Source organism: Lepidochelys kempii, chromosome 7 (assembly GCF_965140265.1).
Source record: "Lepidochelys kempii isolate rLepKem1 chromosome 7, rLepKem1.hap2, whole genome shotgun sequence".
In the NCBI taxonomy this organism is placed as follows: Eukaryota; Metazoa; Chordata; order Testudines; family Cheloniidae; genus Lepidochelys; species Lepidochelys kempii.
The window spans coordinates 60,745,899-60,769,484 of NC_133262.1; the positions used below are offsets into that span (position 1 = coordinate 60,745,899).

General features: G+C 49.3%; 1 protein-coding gene across 1 annotated transcript; it reads right to left on the bottom strand.

The window, feature by feature from the left end:
- Positions 1-10,590: 10,590 nt before the first annotated feature.
- Positions 10,591-23,042, bottom strand: PRAP1 (proline rich acidic protein 1). Its single transcript, XM_073353103.1, has 5 exons — positions 22,931-23,042; positions 20,057-20,123; positions 14,004-14,062; positions 10,960-11,063; positions 10,591-10,869 (listed from the first exon to the last, which is right to left on the bottom strand). Exons 1-5 carry the CDS (start codon positions 22,936-22,938, stop codon positions 10,676-10,678), a joined length of 432 nt encoding a protein of 143 aa, XP_073209204.1. The 5' UTR covers positions 22,939-23,042; the 3' UTR covers positions 10,591-10,675.
- Positions 23,043-23,586: the final 544 nt, after the last annotated feature.

Here is a 23,586-nt window from a genome sequence, read left to right on the forward strand (position 1 = left end):
AAGAGAGTCATCTTGCAGACCATCAAGCAATACGGTATCCTGCTCTTCCCAGTCCTTTCATGGTGAGCAACGTTGTCAAAGGTCTGTGGTCTGTGCGCAGCTTGAACGTGCGGCCCCACAGGTAAGTTCTCCATTTTTCAGTAGCCCAGTCACAAGCAAGTGCTTCTTTTTTCTCTCAGCATTACTTAGTGTCCTTGAAGCAAATGCAACAGTCCTATCTGTGTTGTCCTCATGCAGTTGTGTGAGAACAGCCCCAAGTCCATAATCAGAAGCATCAGTAGTTACAATTGTGGGCAATGCAGGACTGAATAGTGCAAGTACTGGACTATGTACAATCAAGTCTTTCACTGTTTCGAAACTAGCTTGTGCATCTGTTGTCCACACTAAGGTTGAACTTCTCCGTAGTAATTCCCGTAACGGTTCAATGACAGAAGCATAATTGGGAATGAATTTTGCATACCAGGAGGTAAGACCCAAGAAGGAACGTAAGGTTTGCAAATCTGTTGGAGGAGGAGCATTTGAAATTGCCAGGATATGATCTGGATCAGGTTTTAGTCCAGCCTGTGAAATTGTATGCCCCAGAAAGGAGAGTTCACTTTGTCTAAATTTGCATTTGGACCTACTGAGCTGGAGGCCTGCTGTGCTGATGCAGTTTCGTACAGACTGCAGGATATTGTCATGCTCCTCAGAAGTATTTCCAAACACAATAATATCATCCAGACAGCACTGAACTCCCTGTTTATTCTTCAGAATCAATGACATCATTTTTTGAAAGTCACTTGGGGCAGATGCGAGACTGTATGGAACAGGTTTAAAACAAAATAGTCCCTCATGTGTAATAAATGCTGCAAGGTCTCTGCTATCTTCATGCAACATGACCTAGTGGTATGTGCTCTGCAAATCAAGAGTAGAAAACATCTTTGCTCCATGGAGTTCTGGAAATACTTCATCTATGTGAGGAAGAGGATGGCTGTCAATCACAATAGCTTTATTTGGCTCCCTTAAGTCCACACAAAGGTGAATGCCTACACCCTTCTTCTGTGTCACTACTATAGGTGAAACCCATTCCGAGGAGTCGATCTCTTCAATAATGTCCTTTTGAACAAGTTTTCTAAGTTCCTCTGAAATAGCTTCCCTGACTGAAAATGGTAAGCGCCGTAACTTCTGTCATACAGGCATCACATTATTCCGCATTTTAACTTTATGCAGAAACCCGTAAGCACAGCCAAGTTTCTCCTCAACCTGGTGTTGGGTCCCAGGTGAATCTGGTGTGTGTACCGCAAGGGTGCTTTGCTGAGGAAGATCAATTCGTCCATTAACTACCCTGAGATTTAAAGCAGCCAATAAATCTCTGCCAAGGATAGGAGTGCTTTTGTGGACAATGTAGAACTCTGCAGTTACACAGCAATCACCAAAAGTAACTATTACTGGCAGGCAGCCATGTACAGGGATATGGTTTTTCAAATAGCACACCAAGTGAAGTTTGTGTTCAGTAAGAGGCACATCTTTAAAGTAATGCAGATAGATGGAATCAGGTAGTATAGATACTGCTGAGCCAGTGTCCAGTATTAGCTGAATAGAGTGTGATTTGCCTGAGGGTATGGCAGAAACGTTTACAGTGCACTTTATCTGTTCTGGAATATGTGCAGTAGTGATTTTGTCCAAGCTCAGCACAGTAACATCTGGTATTGTAACTGCATGCACCTGTTGATTGAACTGGCTACTGCGACATACTTTAGCAAAATGTCCAATCTTTTTGCAATGATTGCACTGAGCTACTTTTGCCAGACATCCGGTGTAGCTTGCAAGGTGTTATGGGGATACACAGTGAAAACATGCTTTTACTGTATTTTGAATTTACTGATTCGGTGGTTTTTCATTAGTTTTCCTCTTGCAATTGTGTGTCTGCAGTGGTAGTGAACTTTTCTGCAAAGGAGTCACAGCCTGGACTGTGCCTCCTCTATCCGTGCTCATTATTTTGGTTTCAGCTGCAGCTGACTCAATCTGAGTAGCAATGGTTATTGCTTTTTCTACTGTAAGTTGTGGTTCTAGAAGTAAGCGTTCTCTTACATGAGGCGTGGTTGTTTTCTCAATGAGCTGGTCTCTAATCATCTCATCTGCCATATTCCCAAAGTCACAAATTACAATCAGACTCCTCAGGGAAGCAATATACTGCATTATAGTTTCCCCTGGTTTCTGCTCATGCTGGTGAAATCTGTAGCGATTAGCTACTACATTCACTTTTGGCACACAAAAATTCTTTAATGCAGTGAGTGCAGTCTCATATTTATCATCTGCAAGGGGAAAAGTGTAAAATATATGCTGCCCTTCTGCTCCAAGGCAGTGGATTAGCAAAGCACGCTTTCTTACTTCAGAAATCTCTGTAGCACTGATTGCAAGCAGATAAGTCCAAAACATATGGATCCAGGTAGTAAAAGCAATTGGAGGCTCACCTGGGCTTTGCAGAAAGGGTGCAGGTGGGTTCAGAGGCAGAAGATCTATCCTCATCGCCAAAAGTAGTATCAACCAGGCAAGGTACTAACAAGCTTCAATAGGACTTTATTTTCAAAGTGAAAACCTCTTTACCAAGCTGCTGCTGCACCCTCTGTAGGTTTCTCCCAGCCTCTCAACTCCTCCCCCCTCCTTCTTGTTTCCTGTCCTTTCAGACTCCCAACAGCCAGGGCTCCCAGTTCTAATAATTACAAGCAACATCTAAATGCCACACATCTCCATAGTTTACCACACCCTTTTACTCAGCTGATTCATGTGTTGGCACCCAGCCCTCCCGTCCGCCAGCATGACTGTGCAGGACACTGGTCCTGTGCTATCTTGAATGATACCTGACACCCATTGCCACTCAGGCCAAACTTTTTAGTATAATCAGCTTCTCCAACAGTAAAACTATGTTCTTTAGCATATTTGTCACATTGCTGCTTTTGGCTTCTGTTATTTTTCCTGTATTTTCTCATTAAGTATGGCTGGATAAGGGCTAACTTTGACCTTTTCCTTCCATTAACATCTCTGCTGGGAACAGACCCGTGGTTGACTGCAGTGTTATCTGACCATTAAACAGGTAATGAGACACTTTCATATCTATCGTACCTCCAGCTATTCTTTTAATATCTTCTTTAAGTGACTGAATTGCTTATTCAGCTAACCCATTTGATGATGGATGGTAAGGTGCCGTTGTAATGCGTTGAATGCTGTTTTGCGTCATAAATTTTTGCAATTTCCATGCTAGTAAATGAACTTCCATTATCTGATACAAGCTTTTTGTGTAAACTACGGATACCAAAAGTGGTCCTTAGTTTTTCTGTGGTGACTTCACTAGTGGATGTATTTATGGGGTAGATGTCTACCCATTTGGAATGTGCATCCACTAGTACAAAAAATATTTTTCCCAGGAATGGTCCAGCATAATCCCTATGTACTCTCCTCAGTGGCTTCTCTGATCACTGCCAAAGATGATATGGAGCCACAATCCTTGTGACTCTCTTGACATATAGAACAGGATGTACCTCACTCTCACTCTCAATATCCCTCTTTGCCCAGCACATGTAACTCTGGACTAATCCTTTCATTTTAGCAATACCTGGGTATATTTGATGTAGTTCATCCTTTATTATGTCACGTCCTTGCTTTGGAACAATGACCCGTGCTCCTCATAATACACACCTGTCTTGCACACTAAGTTCACCGTGTCATTTATAATAAGGTGTGAGATCCTGAGGCACTTTGGTCTGGGACCATTCCCTAAGCACCACTTTTGTGAATACGGGATCTACACCAGTCCATGATTTTACCTGTAACACTGTCACTGAAGGTGTGTCGAGACAGTCCATTAGTAACGCTGTCTCTTCACTTTTGTCTTTTTCCTTTGTCTCCACTAAAGGCAAATGGCTTAAAGCAGCTGCATTTCCCAGCTTTGTTTACAATAGCATATTCATAGGCTCTTAATGTCACTACCCATCTTTGGATTCTGGGTGATGTCATTTGTGCCACAGTCTTTATCTCAGGAATCAATGAGATCAGGGGTTTGGGTTCAGTGTAAATTGTAAACAGACACCCATACATATATTTGTGAAACTTCTCCACCCCAAAATAACAGCTGATCCTTCTCTCTCTAACTGTGAATCCATATGTTCAGCAGAAGACAGAGTCTGGAATACAAAGCCATCTGGTTTCTCTGGTCCATCCTCCTTCCGGTGAGCTAAAATCACTCCAGGAGATGCATCACAAGTCAAAATCTGTTCTTTGTCAGCTTGATAATGGATCAGGACTTCTGAGGTCTGCAGAAATTGTTAGAATCCTGAAACACTTGTTCCTGAGCTGATTTCCAATAGCATTTAATCTCATTTTAAAGTAACATATACAGAGGTGTGATGGGGTGGACTAGGCCCAGAGGCCCCCTGCTGAATGCCTCAGGGTCCCGCCACACCTGTCCTAGAAAAGGAGCAGTGGAAGAGTCCTCCAAGCAGCCTAGAGTAGCTCCAGGGAGCAGCCAATCAGGGCCTAGGAGGGCCATATAAAAAGGAGCTGTGGAGCCAGTCAGTTTTTTGCTGGAGCCAGAAGAGTGTAGACGGTGCTACTGGCTGGCCAAAAGGAACTGCAACACCATGGACAGCTCAGTGTGGGCAGGGACTGGGGGAGTGAGGAAGAGCTCCTGGCTGACTGCTGGGCCTGAACATAGAAGAGCCCTGAGGTCAGGATGAAGCTTTGGTGAAGATTGGGGCTGTGTTGAAGTGGCCCAGAGAACTGAAAGCAGTTTAGTTAAAGAGACGCAGTGACATGTGACTGCTATTCTTAGGGTCACTGGGCTGGGACCTGGAGTAGTGGGTGGGGAAGTGGCCTACAATTGGAGAGTGATAAGTGATGGTCTCCAGAAGGGGTTCAGAACTACTTAATGGCTGAGCTGGGGCCAGAAAAGACCAGAGAGGGTGAAACCATTGCCTCCCAAGAGGAAGCCTTTGGGGTATGGCTTGATACCAGGGCTGGGACTGGTTTAAAGACTGCAGACACACATGACTAGAAGGGTCACCTGCAAGAGGTGGGTGCCAGAAGGTTACAGGAGGCATTAGAAGTTTTGATAAGTTTGGCAAAAACTTCCTGTAGTAGTTCAGTAAGCCTTCAGCTCTGAAATATTTGTAGGTGCTGGGGCATCCCAAATTGCTTTCACTTAATCTCTGACTGGGTGTAGCCCCTGGGCATCCACTTTATAACCCACAAATATCACTTCATGTGCCAGGAGGGAACACTTACCCCTTTTTAGGCACACACCTGCTTCCTTTAGTCTACTGAGCACATCTGCTAGACGTTGTAAGTGTTCTGTGTCTGTGGTAGCTGTGATTAGTATATCATCCAGATATACTGCCACATGTGAAACTCCCTGGTCAATCTATCCATGGTTCTTTAGAAACCAGCAGGGACTGAGGACACATCAAAAGGTAACCAATTATATTTCAACAGTCCTTTGTGAGGATTTACACAGACGTACTGCTTGGACTCTTCTTCCAGGGTGATCTGTTGGTAGGCACAGCTCATATCTAATTTTGTGAACAGTTGCCCTCCTGCTCAAACTGCAAACAGATCCTCAGTTTTTGGAACTGGTTATTGTTCTAACTGTGAGACTCTAAGTACAGTTAACTTACAGTCCCAGGATAGGCATATGGAGCCATGTGGCTTCAACACTGGTACTACTGGCACAGTCCATTCAACAAACGGCACAGTTTCAATCATCTTTAAATACTTCCTATAGGTATTTAAAACAGTTTCCAGAGCTAGATCATCTTCGGATTTCAAGTGATGCACTTTCTCTCTCCAGTTCAGTCAGCCAACCATCCTTTACTAAGCAAGTTAGGGCTAATGCCTGCAACCACGAGCAAAGGTAGATACCTTTCTTGGTTCTGGTGGCTCAGCTTCACCTTGGTGGCTCCCAGCATCTTTACTACTTCTCTAGTGTAGATATTTAATTTTATCCTACATGTCTGCAATGATGGTGGTTCACTGTCTTTCCACAATGTCTCATATGCTTTTTGGTTCACAATAGTCATACTGACAGGTTTCGGAGTAACAGCCGTGCTAGTCTGTATTCGCAAAAAGAAAAGGAGTACTTGTGGCACCTTAGAGACTAACCAATTTATTAGAGCATAAGCTTTCGTGAGCTACAGCTCACTTCATCAGATGCATATCGTGGAAACTGCAGCAGACTTTATATATACACAGAGAATATGAAACAATACCTCCTCCCACCCCACTGTCCTGCTGGTAATAGCTTATCTAAAGTGATCATCAGGTGGGCCATTTCCAGCACAAATCCAGGTTTTCTCACCCTCCACCCCCCCACACAAATTCACTCTCCTGCTGGTGCTAGCCCATCCAAAGTGACAACTCTTTACACAATGTGCATGACAATCAAGTTGGGCTATTTCCTGCACAAATCCAGGTTTTCTCACATCCCCCCCACCCCCATACACACACAAACTCACTCTCCTGCTGGTAATAGCTCATCCAAACTGACCACTCTTCAAGTTTAAATCCAAGTTAAACCAGAACATCTGGGGGGGGGGGGGTAGGAAAAAACAAGAGGAAACAGGCTACCTTGCATAATGACTTAGCCACTCCCAGTCTCTATTTAAGCCTAAATTAATAGTATCCAATTTGCAAATGAATTCCAATTCAGCAGTTTCTCGCTGGAGTCTGGATTTGAAGTTTTTTTGTTTTAAGATAGCGACCTTCATGTCTGTGATTGCGTGACCAGAGAGATTGAAGTGTTCTCCGACTGGTTTATGAATGTTATAATTCTTGACATCTGATTTGTGTCCATTTATTCTTTTACGTAGAGACTGTCCAGTTTGACCAATGTACATGGCAGAGGGGCATTGCTGGCACATGATGGCATATATCACATTGGTGGATGTGCAGGTGAACGAGCCTCTGATAGTGTGGCTGATGTTATTAGGCCCTGTGATGGTGTCCCCTGAATAGATATGTGGGCACAATTGGCAACGGGCTTTGTTGCAAGGAGTTATACTTGGAGTTATAATACTATAGTCATACTGCATCCCGTGTCGAGTTCCAATTCTACATTTTTTTTCATTTACAATCAACCCAATATGAATGCTTTAGGAATATTTGCTTCCATTTTTTCCATTTGCTTCCATTCCATTTGCTATAGGTAGTATAAGCTACTTCCTCTTCTTTTTCACTACTTTCCTCCTTCGGTATATGGAAGGTACCATGGCTATGAGGCTGTTTTTTATTGTGGTTTTGGGATTCCGCTTTCTTGGGTTGTTTCGACACACTCTTCGAATGTGCTCAGTCAATCTGCAAATGTGACATGTTTCGTGTTTAAATCTGAAAGCCATTAGGGTGTGTTTGCCTCCACAATGACAACACTCTCTGCTAGCTGATTGGATCTGTTTCCCAGGCTGCCTTGCAATTTTGTACATAGTACCATGCCTTTCCTGCATGCTATTTCCAGCTCCCCCAGCTCTTGTAGCTTGGGTTTGTAAATCCTGTACATTTTTTATTTGCAGACTCCATAGACTGGGCCAATTTCAGAGCTGTTTCAAATGCTAACTGTGGTTCAGACTGCAATCTCCTTTGCATTTCATCATTAATGCTGCAAATTAATTTGTCTCTTACCATTTGTGTCAGAGTCGCACCATAATCACAACCTTGAGCGCGCTTCCTCGGTTCTGCCACGTATTCTCCTACTGTCTCCCTGGATTTCCTCCAATGATAGTTGAACTAAAATTGTTCTGCTAAATTGCTGGGGGTTGGGCTGAAGCAGATATACGAGCTCATCAAAAGTTTTAGCTCCAGGCTTTTCAGGGGCTAACAGATTTCTCATTAAACTAAGTCTCGGCCTCTACGCTGCTGGATATAATAGCTCTCGTCTTACCTGTAATATCATTAGCAGTGAAAAAACAAGATAATATTTTTCAGTTTTCATCCCACACTGTCACTGTCTTCACTACATCTCACACACACAGAGTCTTTACTGTAATAAATCGTTGCCAGAATTTCTTGTGAAGCAAGTGATTGGTTCAAGCAGCTGACTTTGAGACCCTGATCCTTTGTATAGCCATGGCAGTCAGAACCGCTATGAATATGTCAATGCAAAGCCCCATCCCAACTCCCCCCTGCATTGCATGGGGCGTTTGGGTGAGAAATGGCTCTGTCCAGCATTGACTCGTTATGGGTTGTTTGTCGCCAACATTGTCCCAGCCCTGGATCTGGTGCTTGGCCACGGTCTCAGAGGCTCTTACTGGGTATTCGTTCAGCTGGATCTAGGCAGAGCAATTGTAAACCCAGATGGACCGAACCCCATGTGTGTGTGTGTGTGTGTTTCTCTCCATTAACACATGCAGTGGGTTTAGAAGCACAGGATCCCAGGGAGCCAAAGGCACTAACCCAACCCTCATGCCCCTACACAAAGGCTTGTAGAAAATCTTAGGGGCCCCAACCTGCTATCAGCCCCGTGGCAGCCCATTATGGGGCCTGGCCCCCTCACTCTGGGGTGAGTGAGCAGCAAAGCAGGATCAGAGGGCAAAGGAAGAAACTTTCCCCCAAAGCATCAGTTGGACCAGGCCCATTCTGTTTGGACTCAACCTTGAGGAGCCCTGGGGTGAAGGGGATCTGTTCATCCCAAACCCACCCTGCCGAACCCCTTGGTGCCAGCAGGACCCACACGCCATAACCCAGCAGGACGGGGCCATTGGGCCAGTAAGAGCCAGCACTGAAAAGAGTCCCATTGGTTCTTGATGGCCCTTTGGCTCACGGGGTGTCATGTGACTTGACTAGAGGTCCCAGTGCCCTGAGGAGAGGGCTAGAGGGTGTGGGAGAGTTAGAATCATAGAATATCAGGGTTGGAAGAGACCTCAGGAGGTCATCTAGTCCAACCCCCTGCTCAAAGCAGGACCAATCCCCAACTAAATCATCCCAGCCAGGGCTTTGTCAAGCCGGGCCTTAAAAACCTGTAAGGATGGAGATTCCACAACCTCCCTAGGTAACCCACGGCAAGGGGGGGAGGGTGAATGTGAGGGGTGCACTGTGTAAAGGGGCACACAGTGTGGGGGAAGGGGTGGATGTAGGACACACAGAATGGAGGGAAGGAGTCTGTGGGGGGTGCACAGTGGGGAGGAGGGATGGGTGGGAGATGGAGTGGGACTCGGTGTGGGGTGCACGGTGTGTGGGAGGGCTGGGTGTGGAATGCCCAGTGTGGGTGGGAAGCATGGGTGGGGGTGGGGTGGAATGTGTCCCTGTGGTTTGCAGGGCAATGATTCTTTCAGGGACACACGGGGTGCATCTGCACTGCAACGGCGGGAACCTCCCAGCCTGGGCACACAGGTTCTTGCTAGCTGGGCCTAAGCCAGTGCACCAAAAATAGCCATGTGGCCCTTGTGGCTCTGGTGTAGACCTGGGCAAGTTACCTGAGCTCAGACCCAGGGGACAGGGTGGGCTTGAGAGCCCAAGAAGCTGCCTGAGCCACAAAGTCCAAGCTGCTATTTTTAGCTGCTAGCTCAAGAAGAACTAGCTCAAGCCTCTGTAACCAGGCTCGCTCCCCCTGCAGCGTAGACATGGCCACGGTTCCCTGTGCCTGCCTTCCTTCCTGGATTCCCCTCTGGCTGAAGCGAATGGAGCTGGGCTGGCTCTAGCAGCTGTGCCTGCATTCACACAAATGCCCTTCCTTTTCCCACCACTCCCTGCCCTGTGAGTGGGTGCACCAGTGGGTGATGAGGTCCCATGCTGCAAAGACAGTGGCCCCCTTTGCCCCACCCTCCAGCTGGAGGAGGCTTATTTATTAAGCACGAGCTAAGGCCTTCCAGCTGAGCTTGGTGTCACTAAGGATATGTCTATGCTGCAATTAGACCCACTCGGCTGGTGCATGCCAGCTGCCTCAGGCTGCGGGGCTGTTTCATTGCAGTGCAGCTGTTTGGGCTCCGGCTGCAGCCCGGGTTTAGGGACCCCCCACCTCGCAGGGTCCCAGCAGCCTATGAGCCCAAGTCAGCTGGTACAGGCCAGCCCTGGTGTCTAATTGTAGTGTAGACATGTCCCGGAATCCCCAAGTCTGGGGGAGGCAGAGAGGGGGGCATTCTGCTCCCAGGGGCTGCCAGCTTGCTGGGAGTGCACACTGATTCCAGGACTGCTGCAGTTCCAAGCTTTCAGCTGCCCCGAATCAGCATGTAGACACAGTTCGGCACAAACGAATAACAGCAACAAGCTGCTCTCCAGAAGCAGCTCCCTGCCTAGGGCAGTGCTACAGCAAAGGCCTCTCTTAGCCCCATGCTGGGGTCACAGCTGGATCACTGGGGGTGCCTGAAACTTCACAGCCATGACACTCAGGGAAGGGCAGATTTCATAATGATGCTTGTCCTGCCAAGAGACCTCAGCCAGCCAACCATCTTCCCGCACCACCCGCTGGTCCTAGCAACTGCCACCAACTGTGATAGCTCAGAGTAGAGCCTGACACAGCCTGAAGCCAGAGCCCTCTTATTAGCCAAGACACAGGGTCTGATAGGACAGGCAGGAGGAGAGGGGCTGGTACATGCCCTCATCCTGGGAAGGAAAGAGCCAAGGGAACATATAGCCAAGGAGACTGGGTAGAGGGGACGCTCAGCACAATCCCCTCTTCCTTTATTACTGGTGGGTAGACGGGATCAAATCTCCTCCCCTAGCCATGGTAGAGATGGTCTCTGTCTTCTTCTGGGCCACTGATGGCTTCAGCATACGGTGCCACTGTCTGCATGGGGCCTTCCTCTTCCAGAACAGCATCCGGGGGGTGGTATATCTGGTCTTGGTCTTCCTCTGGTACCGCTGCAGACTTGGCACCCAGCGGGGCTGGCGGGTCTCCAGCGCTCCTGGGTGCTGCAAATGGAGGAGGCGGGGGAGCGTTAGATTTCTGGGCATGCTGAGGACGCCAGCGGAAGAAGGAGTGTCATCCCTCAGCTTGCTTACCTCTTCTGCCTTTTGCGTCACTAGATAACAGCCTCATTCCAGGATCAATATCCGCCGTTTGTTCTTCATTCTCGGGTGGCTCAATAGCTTTTATGCCCAGAATACTGAAAAAAAGAAATATTAATAATAATAGCTCGGTCTTATATAGCCCTTTCCAGTTGTGCTTTACAAAGGAGGTCAGCCTCATTGTACAACTGGGGAAACTGGGGCACAGAGAGGGGAAGTGACTTGCCCAAGGTCACCCAATGCATCAGTGGCAGAGCTCACAATAGAAGCCAAGTCTCCTGACTCCCAGAGTTTTGTAACCCCTCCTCCCCCTCCCCAGTTTCAGCCAGGAAATCCCTAACCACATACATGGAGTAATTTGCCTCATTAGCATTTCAAACATCTTCTTGCAGGAACGTTTCACCAAATATCCCCCTAGAAGAGGCCTGGTTCCTTCCCAAGACCTCTACACACTGGTGAGTCCCCACATACATGACCAGAGCAGTGCTGCCCTGTTAGGAACATGTTCCAGCTCCTACTGGCTGTGTGATACTCCCTCACCCTGTGACTGGACAGGAGTAAAGCTGGGTGCATTATTCATTGTGAACAATATTAGATGCACCAGAATTTACTCTGTTTTGTTTGCATAGTCACGGATTGTAGCATTGGCCTAATATGCTATTTGCTGCATCGCTTGGTTGGTAATTTTCACGGAATTCATTCAATAATATATTTTTATTCATAATATGTGATTGGGTACCTAAGTCACATGGCATTGTTCCTGCTCCTTGACTGGCTACTGAAACCTATTAAACAGGAGAATAAAGAGTAGCCAATAAGGAGTGTTAGGCCAAATAACTGTTACTGCTACAATTGGTGACTATTTCAGGATTCAGAAACATTTCCATGGAAACCCAGTGTCATCTGAATTCTTGCAACTAAAGAACAAATAAACATGAATAATGCTTGGGAGTAGCAGAGACTTGTGATTTGGATTCATAAATTCATGAACTAGGATTTTCACGACTCAACCAGCTTAATTATAACCAGGAGAGAATTCAAAAGGCAAAATGATGACCAGAGGATTAATTTTGGGCCAGTACCAGATACACCAGCATGTTCATTCAAGCTGATTGTTCCTGTGATGCTTGTGAAGAACAAAAATGCCACAGGCAAAAATAAACAAACTCTTTTTTCCACATAATAAAATTACAAGTGTTAGCCACCTGTGAGGATGCAAACATCGTGACTGACCCGGAGGCAAATAATGAGATGAAATTCACTAGACTATCATAAATCTTAACAATGACTGATATGGAACCAATGGCTCAGTGGACAAGGGGACTTGTGTCTGTTTAGGCCTTTGGTGAATTTGGCCCAATATCTCTGTTGTTACATATATACTGATTTCTGAAGGGCACCCCTTTAAAGAGGCCTCTACCCCACCTCTAATTTTGTGCTTGCATCAGACAGCACGTGCAAGTAACAGGATTTAGATCTTTTCCTACCTGCCTGGCAAATACAGAGAGGGAGTGAAACACACAGATACAGACCCCACCCCCCGACTTATGCAATCGTTCCATTCCAGAAAGCCTTGCATAACTCGAATTTTGCATAAGTCGGAAACGTATACCCATACATTATGCAAACATTTCCACAACTCGAAAATCCTATTTCTGGCTTATGGAACTTTTTCTGTAAGTGTGAATTTGTGTAAGTAGGGTCTTGCATAACCCGGGGAGCGTCTGCATATATTTATTTTGGCACAGAAGCCAATTAGGAGACAGTTATTTGCATATATGATCTAATTAATTAATATTGTCCCAAGACTCAATACACTGCTATGCCCCTGTGAAGGGGTAAATAGTTGTGATTTATTGATATCACATGACTGTTTTCAGCCAATCAGAACCCAGGGTTTTCTGCTCTTCCAGGGATCGCTATTAAAAAGTATGCCAAATTTTGGAAAACAAGCCTCTGACAACCCCCCCAAAATCAATATCATTCTATTAAAATTTCCTGCAAATTTTATTGTGGTTTTTTTTGGAAAACAAAAACACTTTTGGTTTTCGTTTTTTTTCTTTTCTAAAACCATTTTCAGTAAAAAATGCTACTGAAAAATATTTGGTTTTTCAGAAAAAAAAAAAAGGGAAATTTGATTGAAAGTGATATTTTTGCCATGACATACCCGGTTTTATCATTTTTGATAAAAGCCATTTTTTTGGCAACGTTACTTTTCAATGAAAAAACTTTGTCATGCTCTAAACAACCCTAACTAACCCCAGATCTTCCACAATTAATGAACAGGCAGGATATGGCCAAATGGAAAGCAGTCATTAACCCCCCATGGCAAGCTTGGCCTCACTCATTTTTGTCTGATTGAGGAAAATCTGGGATTACCCAAGAATTCCCTCCACTACAAGAATCACTGGGTGAGGTTCTCTGATCTCTGTAATGTAGGAGGTCAGGCTAGATAATCATATGATCTCTGAATCCATGAAGAATATGTCAAATAGATATTCATTCAAAAAAGAAAATGCAGAATTTCTTATTCATTGTAGCAGAGCATGCTCCCTCCTGACTGGGGTTTTTCCAGGCTGCACAGTTCCCAGGCCTCCACAGCTCCTCCTGCTGGGCCCTGAGCACCTTCCTGCCTCCCTAGGTTCTGGACACTTCTGCAGCTTGCAGAGCCAGCCATCCCTTCTCTGGGTGCAGCTTCCAAAGCCTGGATTTTTGCATCACCAGAGGTGGGGAATTGCATTCACTTTCTCAGGCAATCCACGCAACACTGTCTACCCCAAAAGTCCATTCACGTCTGGCCCATTGTTCAGTACAGTTCTCTGCAGTTCATAACATTTCCCAGTGGTCATATCCCATCACCCCCTACAAAGAGGGTTACATTAAATCCCGACCCACAATAAAATGTAACCTTTGCATTTAACACAATGGACCTAAGAGATGCTTAAACTTAATTAGGTAAGGTTTTTCAAGGCTATTGCAAGAAATTGCCATATCAGTCACAGTGTCAATGATGATAATATTAACAATAACCATCTTACATTTGCTTCTTAATGTCCTGTTCCAAGGAACCCTCCATTTCTTTGCCTTTTTTCAGAACCTGGAACCAAAGAGCAAGTCAGCAGCAGGGGACCTTCCCCCTTCACTGGACAGTTAACGGCCTCCAGTGGGCACAGAGACAAGAGAAGCGAACCCCTCCCGCCTCCCCTGCCCTGGCCAGCAATTTTGGGCTTCGCTGTGAAATAATCCAGTCCTAGGTGGGTCAGCAGCTGTACCCGCACCATCCCTGTTGCACTGCGGGGGTGACCAATGCACAGAGAGGCGGTGGGACCCGTTCAAGGTTGTACATTCAGCCCGCGACAGATCCTGGAACGAAACGCACCTTCCTCACCTCCCAGCCTGGCGTTCAGCCCGTGCACCCAGACCTGCCCTGGCATTACAGCAGTGCAGCACCAGGGCTCTCTGCCACAGGTAGTTCAGGTGGTGGAGACAGCCATATTCCCAGTGGGGAGCTATCCAGAGGGGCCTTGTGTGGCAGAGGGGAACTGCTGGATCTTGTTGTGGGCCAGGAGGGTGGGGGACCAGGAGAACATGGAATAACTGTGACACCGGGTATGTTGGGTTATTTTATGTTAGGGAGTCAGGACAATGGAATATGCACCACTGTATAAGGACCAGACGGGTTGGGGGGTCCCAGTGCACCAGCACAGCAGAGGTAACTGGCATGCCTGCCCACCCCATCCCTGCCAATGGGCAGAGAGTGATGCTTTGTCTCAGGCCAGCAGCGTGCCCTCATGCCAGCAGCCCTAGGGCTCGCAGAAGAGAAACGCTGTCTTCTCACAGCTCAGCCAGTACCCACTCTGCCTCTTGGGCTGGGGAGCCAGGACTCCTTCAGCTCCGATCTGGAAGGATCTGCCTTTGCTGCATGCAGGCCAGGGCGACGCAGCCTGCAGTGACCATCATTTCAAACTTGTGCAGGACTTTCATCGGGTCAGAGCAAGGCCTTGGCCAGGTCCTGCCAACACCACAGTCGCTAGCAAGGCTCAGGCCAGGCCCCGTAGTGGAAGTGGGGACTCTCCAGCTGGCCTTGGCGCTGGCCTGGCGCACCAGGACATTCATCCTCGTAGCAAAGCAAATCTTATGAACCAAGCCAGCATCCTATGCTTGTCCATGGGCACAGACCCCAGGTACTTTGCCTCAGCTGTGCTGTGTGAGTGAGAGGAGAGACTGTGTGGGCTGCTACGAAGGCTGGGGCCAGGCAGCAGCTGCATCTGTCCATGCTGAGGGGAATGATGAGCTGAATAAGGCGGGGGCTCCTCTAGGGTTCAGACGGGCATGTGCTAGGGCAGAGCCAGGCCCCACGGGGCCCCGTGAGCAGCCTGTGATGAGCGCTGGTATTAAGTAGAGGGACGGCAGGCAACTGGCACATTACCCTGCTCGCAGCCTGGCCGCAGAGCCTGCAGTCGCTCCACGTTAGTGGTGAATTGCCCTGCTCCCGCTGCCTGCTGCTGGGGTGAGTCGAGGTGAGGAGCTAGCGGTTCCCCTGCATCTTCCCTGGACTGCGGCGCATGAAGCGGGAGGGTCCCAGTGCATTGGCTGCACTCACCATCTCTCTGCACTCCTCCCCCAGATTCCCGTCCCCTGTCCCCATGACTCATTATCCCAACAAACCCTCTGAACCCCATGACCCCTCCATAGAGCTCCCTTCTCTCTGCGCCCTCCAATGGGCAGCCACCCTATCCCACACCACCCACCTCCTTTCGTGGGGCATGGCAGCTCTGCAGGCTCCTGACTGCTCCTGCTCCAAGTGCATACTCTTCCCCTTTAACTTACCAGCTAGCGGGGCCTGCAGAACACTTGCTGTGGGAAACTGGGCTCAGCAGTAGGGCCGCAGCATGGGGAATGGGGTGGAGGTGATTACTAAAGGGCCCGGAGCCGGGAGGTTTGGGTGGCACTGGGCATCACAAACCTTTGGACACGCATCTGAGCCAAACCTCCAGCTGTACAGTAGTTAGCCCTCATCCGGCCTCCCATTCTCCTGGAATGGGCACTCATTTTGGATGGGAGGAACCTGCTTTTGAAGCACTTGTTGCTGAGAGCCAAAATAGCTGGCCATTTGCAAGGCTGATTAAAACTCAACCCCGTGATGAATCCCCCTCCTGATGGGCAGTCTCTTCCTCAGCAGGAGAAGTCATCGGGAAGAGTTTTCTTTCTCCTCGTTTCAATAAGGAAGTAAAGTAGCTGGGGTACAATTTCCAAACGTGCCTAAGTGCACACATATGACTTGCTATGACACTCTAACTCTAAAGTGCCTTTTGAAAAACAGGACTTGAGGTTCCTAAGTCAGTTAGGTGCTTTTGAAAATTTTCCCCTTGATCTCATCTGCAGAGGTTCCTCTCCTGCTTGGCCTCAGGGAGATGTGTCCCCTCCAGAGAGTTGCATTATTTTTGGTGTCGTTATTTTCACTGGCCAATGAGACGACTTTCTCGTCTCTCAGCTCATCGGCAGCTGAGCTTTTGTGGGAAAAGAAATGAAGCAAAAGTAAAGTTCAAGGCCCTGATCCAGCAAAGGAATGACTCCACCATTGTTCTAGCATGATGAACTCCAACCCTTTGATCTCTTCGCCCAGCACTGCCACCTGGGGCCAGAGTTCAGTAGGACCCAAGAGGGACATTTCTGGGCAGAACTGCAAGGACTGGCCAACCCACATGGGATCTCATGGTAGGTAACGACTGACCGCAGAGGACACCGCTCCAAAAATCTGTGTCTGCTGAATGCGTTTCCTCTTGCCTTGAGAGCCTATCGTGGCTCAATGTCTCACTCATAAACACCACTGTGCTGTGCAAATAACTTTCAGGGGTTTGGTGGGAGATGGAAAGCTCTTAAGGGAGATGGGAAGCGCTCTCTTACTGTCTAGAATAGTCTAGGTATACTTAATCCTGCCTCAGCATACAGGAGTGGACTAGGTGACCTCTTGAGGTCCTTTCCAGCCCTAGATTTTTATGATTCCACTAGGAAATCCTTGCATTCCTGGCTTGCTAGGGAACTCAGGTTCACCCTACACAGGGAAAATTCCTGTGTCTTTTGGTCTCCCTTTGTGGTCTTCTCTCTGCCCATTGAACCCCTGGCTGCAAAGCCAGGAGTTTTCTGTAGTGCAGACTGTGTGGGGAGTGCATAAAACCTAAGTGGTACCGTGTCCCAGATAATGGATGGACTTGATTCTGTGCACTCCTAAAACCTTAAAGAACAGGCACCTAATGGGCTTAGAAATGGTGGTGTTAATTCTAGTGCTTGACTGATGCTGTTGGTTTTGTTTTCCTTAATCAGCCCACCTCACTGCTTTGCTGAGCTGCTGTTGCCTCTGTGAGTGGCGAGGAGATGCTTGCCCTGAATATTCTGGTGTCTTGGAGACAGGCTCATGTGTATGGGCACGATTTCACTATCTCTCATTGTAGAAACATGACCCATTATTACTGGGCTCCATGTCTGTGAGACTGTCATGATTTTGCTCTACACCACACAGTTACACTGGTAGGAGTTTGGCCATTTGATGGGGCAGGGTTAGTGCAGCCTGTTGTCGAGCAGACTCGCACTGTGTTGCATTTCAGAACCACATTTTCAGCTACCACGGCTATCTCTGCACCTCATATTGGAGGACTCAGCCATCCGGCTAACAAACAATGCCATTTGTGACATGGGGACTGTAATGTCACACTGGAAACCAGTTTCTAACCAACTTTGATACTGGTATAAGAATGAGGAGGAATATTTTTGTTTAATTTGTAAGTAAGGGTGTGATGGGGTGGACTAGGCCCAGAGGACCCCTGCTGGAGGCCTTAGGATCCTGCCATACCCATCCAAGAAAAGGAGGAGTAGAGGAGTCTTCCAGGCAGCCTAGAGTGGCTGTAGGGGAAGCAGCCAATCAGGGCCCAAGAGGGCCATATAAAAAGGAGCTGCAGTGCAGTGCAGTGCAGTGCACAGCACAGCACAGGTAGTTCTTTGCTGGAGCTAGTGGAGTGTAGGTGGTATTCCTGGCTGGTCAAAGGGAACTGTAGTATCAGGGACAGCTCAGTGCTGGCAGGGACTGGGGGAGTGAGGAAGAAGATCTCCTGGCTAGATGCTGGGCCTGAACATATAAGAGCCCTGAGGTAAGGGAGAAGCATTGATGAAGGCTTGGGCTGTGGGGAAGTGGCCCAGGAAACTGAGAGCTGTTTGTTAAAAGGACATGGTGGCATGTTGCTGCTATTCTTAGGGCCCCTGGGCTGGGACCCCATGGGCCACTGGGGAAGTGTCTTATAATTAGACAGAAAAAAATCCCCAGGAGGGGATCTGAACTGGATCCAGAAGGGGCCAGAGAGGGTGAAACCATTTCCTCCAGGGAGGAAGCCCTGGGGGTAAGGTCTGATACCAGAGCTGGGACTGTTTAAAGATGACAGACACACCCAACCAGAAGGGGTGCTTGCTACTACACAGGGTCCAAGGTCAGTGTCTCTCTGGGCCAAGTTCACTGATGGCTCAAGTAACACAGGAGGCATGATTCTCATTTGCACTGAGGCCCCTTACACTGCTCTGGCTGTGTAATGGGGCCTTTCAGTAGGTGTATGTCACCTTTACATGCACTGTAAGGCCCAGGAAAGGGGCTTCAGTGTAAATGAGAATCTGGCCCATTGAATGTTAGTGAAGGGAGTGGGGAAGGTGTGTTGCGCATACATTCAGTGGGTGAGCAAGAGGCAAGGACCAGGAAAAGCAGCAACCAGTGGGCTGTTATCCAGCAGCCATCCCACCCACCTTCCCTGGCTTGGGGAATTCCCTAGTCTCTGCTCCCCAGGGAGCTTAGGTGGCTATGGGGAGCTGTGGATCCTCCATCTGTCCTGGGCAGTGAGCCCTGGGGGGCAGGGACTCCTCTTGGGCACTCCAGGGCAGGTGGAGGATCCAGGGCTCCCCACAGTAGCCTGGGCTCCTCTTACCACTGCCCAGCTGTGGCCTGGCTGTGGGTGGGGCATCAGGGGGAAGAGTGGGGTGGGGCCATGGAGGTGGGTGGAGCTCCTGTATGTGTCCCATTTTTGCATTTTGAAAAGGTGGGCACCCTTTCCTCGTGTCTATTCTGAACCGAACCAAAGGCTGAACTCTGCCGCACTTGGAATCCAGATCTAGAGCCATAATTTGCACCTGGGACTCCCCTTCGTTTCCTCAAAAGAACCCAAGCAGCTGGCCCTCTGGGGAGTGAGGCTCATAGCTGCTTTGATGCTCTGGAGCAGAGCTGGTAAACTTACAAGTGAAGTCAGCCAGAGGGGTTTTGCCCACATGCTCAGGGTCTAACTGATCACCATATTTAGCACGGGGAAGGAATTTCCCCCAAGTTAGATTGGCAGAGACCCTGCAGGGTTTTCACCTTCCTCTGCAGCATGGGTCACTTGCTGGTTTGCACGAGAGTAAATGTTGCCTTTAAATCAAGACTTCAGTAACTCAGCCAGAGGTTAGGAGCCTACTACAGGAGTGGGTGGGTGAGGTTCTCTGCCCTGCAATGTGCAGGAGGTCAGAGAAGATGATCATGATGGTCCCTTCTGGCCTGACCGTCTATGAGAGTAAGAGCTAAGGTCGTTCTGCTTCTAACGGCTGCCTTGAGCCCTGCTCTGCAAGACAGTGCAGGCAGGGGCCCTGTGACTCTCCGCACGCTCACACATGCTTGGTAATTCAGAGTGACAGAGGTGTTAAGGAGAGAATAAAGCATTCATTAGTGCACTGCTTGCACAACATGCTTCAGCAGAAATGTTTGAGCTGAACAACAAATGCACTGCAGCTACCAGCATTGGCTGTGGGGCAGTCAGGGATAACCAAGGTTGCCTTCTCACGTGAACCAGGGGATGTATCAGTCCAGGATCCTACTAGGGTTTGGCACAGCAGATGTTACTATATCCGCTACGTTACCCTGAGTCAGCAGGATGGAGAAGGAATTGCAGATCCTCCTGAGCTATTGTGTGGGCTTGAAGGGAAGTTCCTGCAAAGTGGTGCCCTAGCCTACTGCAAGCACATGATGGGGCTGTGATCACGGTGCGCAACAGACCGAACTGAGAGGAGTTTCGTGCAGACCTACCTGGGGTGTGCTGTCGACTCGCAGAAGAACAGCCAAGCCAATGCCAATGAGGAGCCTGGAAGGATTCCTGGAAGGGGAAGGTTAATTTTGGCAAAACAAATCCATTGGTGCTGTATCTGTCTGTCTGCTCCATTGGCTTCCACTAAACAGGTTCAAAAGTTCTAGGGCTATCGCTGTTTCTAGCAGAGTTCCCCAGGATGGCTGACACCAGTAATATCCAACTCTCCATGTGTCTGGGGAGACGGCCTCTCACTCACAGTTTGCTATATGAGCAACTCTACAGTGAAGGTTGTACTGAGTTTCCATTTTAAACCAGGGCTGACCCTTTGTGTGTGTGGTCTGGAAGGGAAGATTGACTCTAAATAACTTTGACATAACTCGAGTAAGTAGTTGGTGGTGAGTTGCTATTCCTCTGAAATGGGCCCTTTGGGAAAACTGTCCTGGTGTGTCAGTCCACTTTTGTGTCACGCTAGCTAAAAAAGCATATAGCCAGGCCCCCCTCCTCCCCATAGACTGAGAACTGCTCAGACATGGGGTCTCCACCCTGGGGGAGCAGTTTGTGGAGAGCACCATGGGGGAGCTGTTTAGGAGGACAACCCAGGGACAGAAGATTAGGGGGCGCACCCTGGGGCAGAATGTCAGGAATGCTGTAGAAAAATGTCTGATCATGTCATTAAAGACTGTCTCATAATGAATATGCATGAGGAGGCAGAATTAAGGTTGCATAAAGAAAGGCAGCCTTCATTCTGGCATCTCCTAGCTTTTCACAACCTGGCTTTGCAGCCTTAATTCTTTACACGTAGGTTTTTTGTGAGTAGTAACCTCGAGAGCCTTGCCTTCCAGGGCTGGAGAGTGCAAGGTGGAGTCGGCTGTTCACCATGTGACAGCATGGCCCAGGCCCGTGTCTGTTTAAAGCCTTACGTTGGTGCGGAACGGAAGTCCCCTAACGCAGTCCGATCAGAGTACAGTCCCGTTCCCAATGGAACTGACAGGGCAAGAGAGATTGGCGGGCTGGCCTAAGTTAACTGTGATGTCCCCTCACACGTACACCGCCCACTGTTACTAGAAGTGGATGAACCCTACCCCGTATGGCAGGAGCTTAGCAGTGGCACGTGAAGGTACAACAGTGTAAAATTGTGGCTGCTGCCCCCAGGGAGGTGGGGTCAGAGGTGCAGGGCGGAGGCTGGCTGCCCTATGCAATACCACTAACCACATGGCTGGCAAGCGCTCACACTAAGGCGCTAGGTCTTCCAGCAGCTTGGCAGAGGGAGAGTCCGGCCCTGAGCTAAGCTCCGTGCCGTGGGAGGTGGCAGTGTTCCTAATGAGAGCTTTCTCCCTGAAAGAGGGGAGGGGGAGCCTTTGCCATGGGCGTGGCTGCGTGTGGGCTCACACTGCCCTTTGTAACTGCAGAAGCAATGGGACGCCAGTCACCCGATCAAAGTGCTAAAGCAGCTGGCTGGGTAAGGGTGGAGGCATGCCCATGGCTTAGGTACGCAGCTCCTGTCTGCTGAAGGAATGGCTGCAGGGCCCTGCCAATGGCTGCATAGCCTGCCAGACAGGGATATTGGATGGCAAATAGCACTTGCCATTGGTTGCCTTGCAGATTTGGGGACACATCTGGCCAGATGCTAATGACCCTCACTACTATTAGGGAGATGGGCCCAAGCAGCAAAGTACCCCCAGGTCAGGGTCCCTCTCCAATTTCCACCAGGGCACCTGCCTGTACATGCGTCATCAGGGCAGGCGGGCCGTGCTGTCCCTGGCTGGGTGTGGGGGGACAGGGAGGCACATTCCCACTGAGCCTGGCCCCAGATGCTGCATGGGACCGAGTCCCCAGGGGCAGGGCTGGTGACACAGCAATAGACTGTCAGTCTCCAGGATACCAGGCACCAGCAGTGTCAGATAGCGGCCAGTAACTAATTGCTGCTCAGCTGTCAGCATCAGCTCATCCTATCTCCCCTCCACAGACTGAGGACCCCCCCTCCCGGGTGGGAAGGTCAGGTGCATGGCAGCATGGAGTCTGGTGTGAGTGGTCTTGGCTCCCTGGGCTGAACCCCCTCCCCTCACAGAAGAGCCAAGCCCCCTGAAGGAGCAACTTCCCTGTCCCAGCATGGGTCTGGCATCACAGACCCAGAGAGGTTAGGACCAGAAGGGCCCATTCTCATCATCCTGTGGGAGCTCCTGCAAGATAGGGGCTGGTTGCAGGGTTCATGGGGTAGGCTTGTGTGAAGACTGCTGTCACCCAGGCCCGGTACCACCTTGTTGTGGAACCTGGCTCTAAGCAGGGCTAGAGGCAAGGCAGATGTGGGGCTGGGAGGCCCTGGCTTAAGTCAAGTGGTGCTGGGGGGAAAGGCACCGAATTAATGTGGGGCTGGGAGTGCCTGGGCTGGCTGCTGGGCAGGTGTGGGGCTAAGGGAAGGCACAGCTGGACTCAGGGACACCCTGACACCATCCACAGGGCTGTACCCCACGGGCTGTCAGTCAATCTCAGGCAAGGGGCCGAGATCGCATCTTGTGGTGCGCAGGGGGGACTGGCGATGCTGTGACCATCACTTACACTGGGGCGGAGAGGGCTGCGTCAACAAGCAGGAAACTCCAACCCCCTGATTTCATCATTAAGAAATAAATCTGATTTTGGGGGTCTGGCTTGTGATTTCTGAGTGCTTGGGGCTGGGGCTTCTATGGCCATGAGGGAATTATGGCTAATGGGTCCGAGGCGCCCCAGCCCCAGAGCCCAACGCGCTGCCCAGCCCTGTGTGCTAGAGAGACATCACACCTGCTGTTCCCCGTGGCCAATACAAGAACCCATTCACCAACCCAGTGGTGGCCGTGCTCCAAACCAGCGCCACCCAGTAAGTAAGGGGAGGGTCTTACCAGGCCATGTCTGTTTTCCCTGCAGCAGCAAAGAGAGAGAACTCCAGTGGCTGGGGCAGATGTGCAGCGGCCGCTTGCTGCTTCCTGCCTTTTACGGCGCAGAGGACTATGCAGACTGTCCAAAGTCCAGGAGCTGATTACAGGCCCTGATCTGCAAGTGCTGAGCTCCCTTTGCTCCCAGGAAGGGCAGGTGGGCTGGAGGTGCAGAAGCCTCTTTGCAGGCACATAGCTCTGTGCAGGATCTGGCCTACTACCCTTTGTCCCTTGGGCTGCGCTCTGCACAAGGGCCTATTCTGATCCCCATGGATATTCTGCCTGCCCTGCCTTCCCCACACCCTGAGCAGCTGCTCACCCCTTCCCTCACAGCAACTCCTTTGCAGAGTCAGCAGTGCAGCTGGAAGGAGCCCAAGACACGTCTCCCAGCAGGCTTGCCGTGGCTGGCTCGCAAGGAGGCCGCTGCCTCTGCAGAAAGCCCCAGTGGAAATGGAAGGGCCCACTCCAACTGTCAGACCAGCCCGTGCACAGGGTGCTCCTGCCCAGGCACAGCTTCCGCTCAGAAAACAGGACACTGGCCTGGGGATCTGCTGCGTGGCTCTAGGAGCAGAGCTGGGCCTGGGCACCTGGCTGCGTGTGTGAAGATGGGAGGGAGAGGCAGT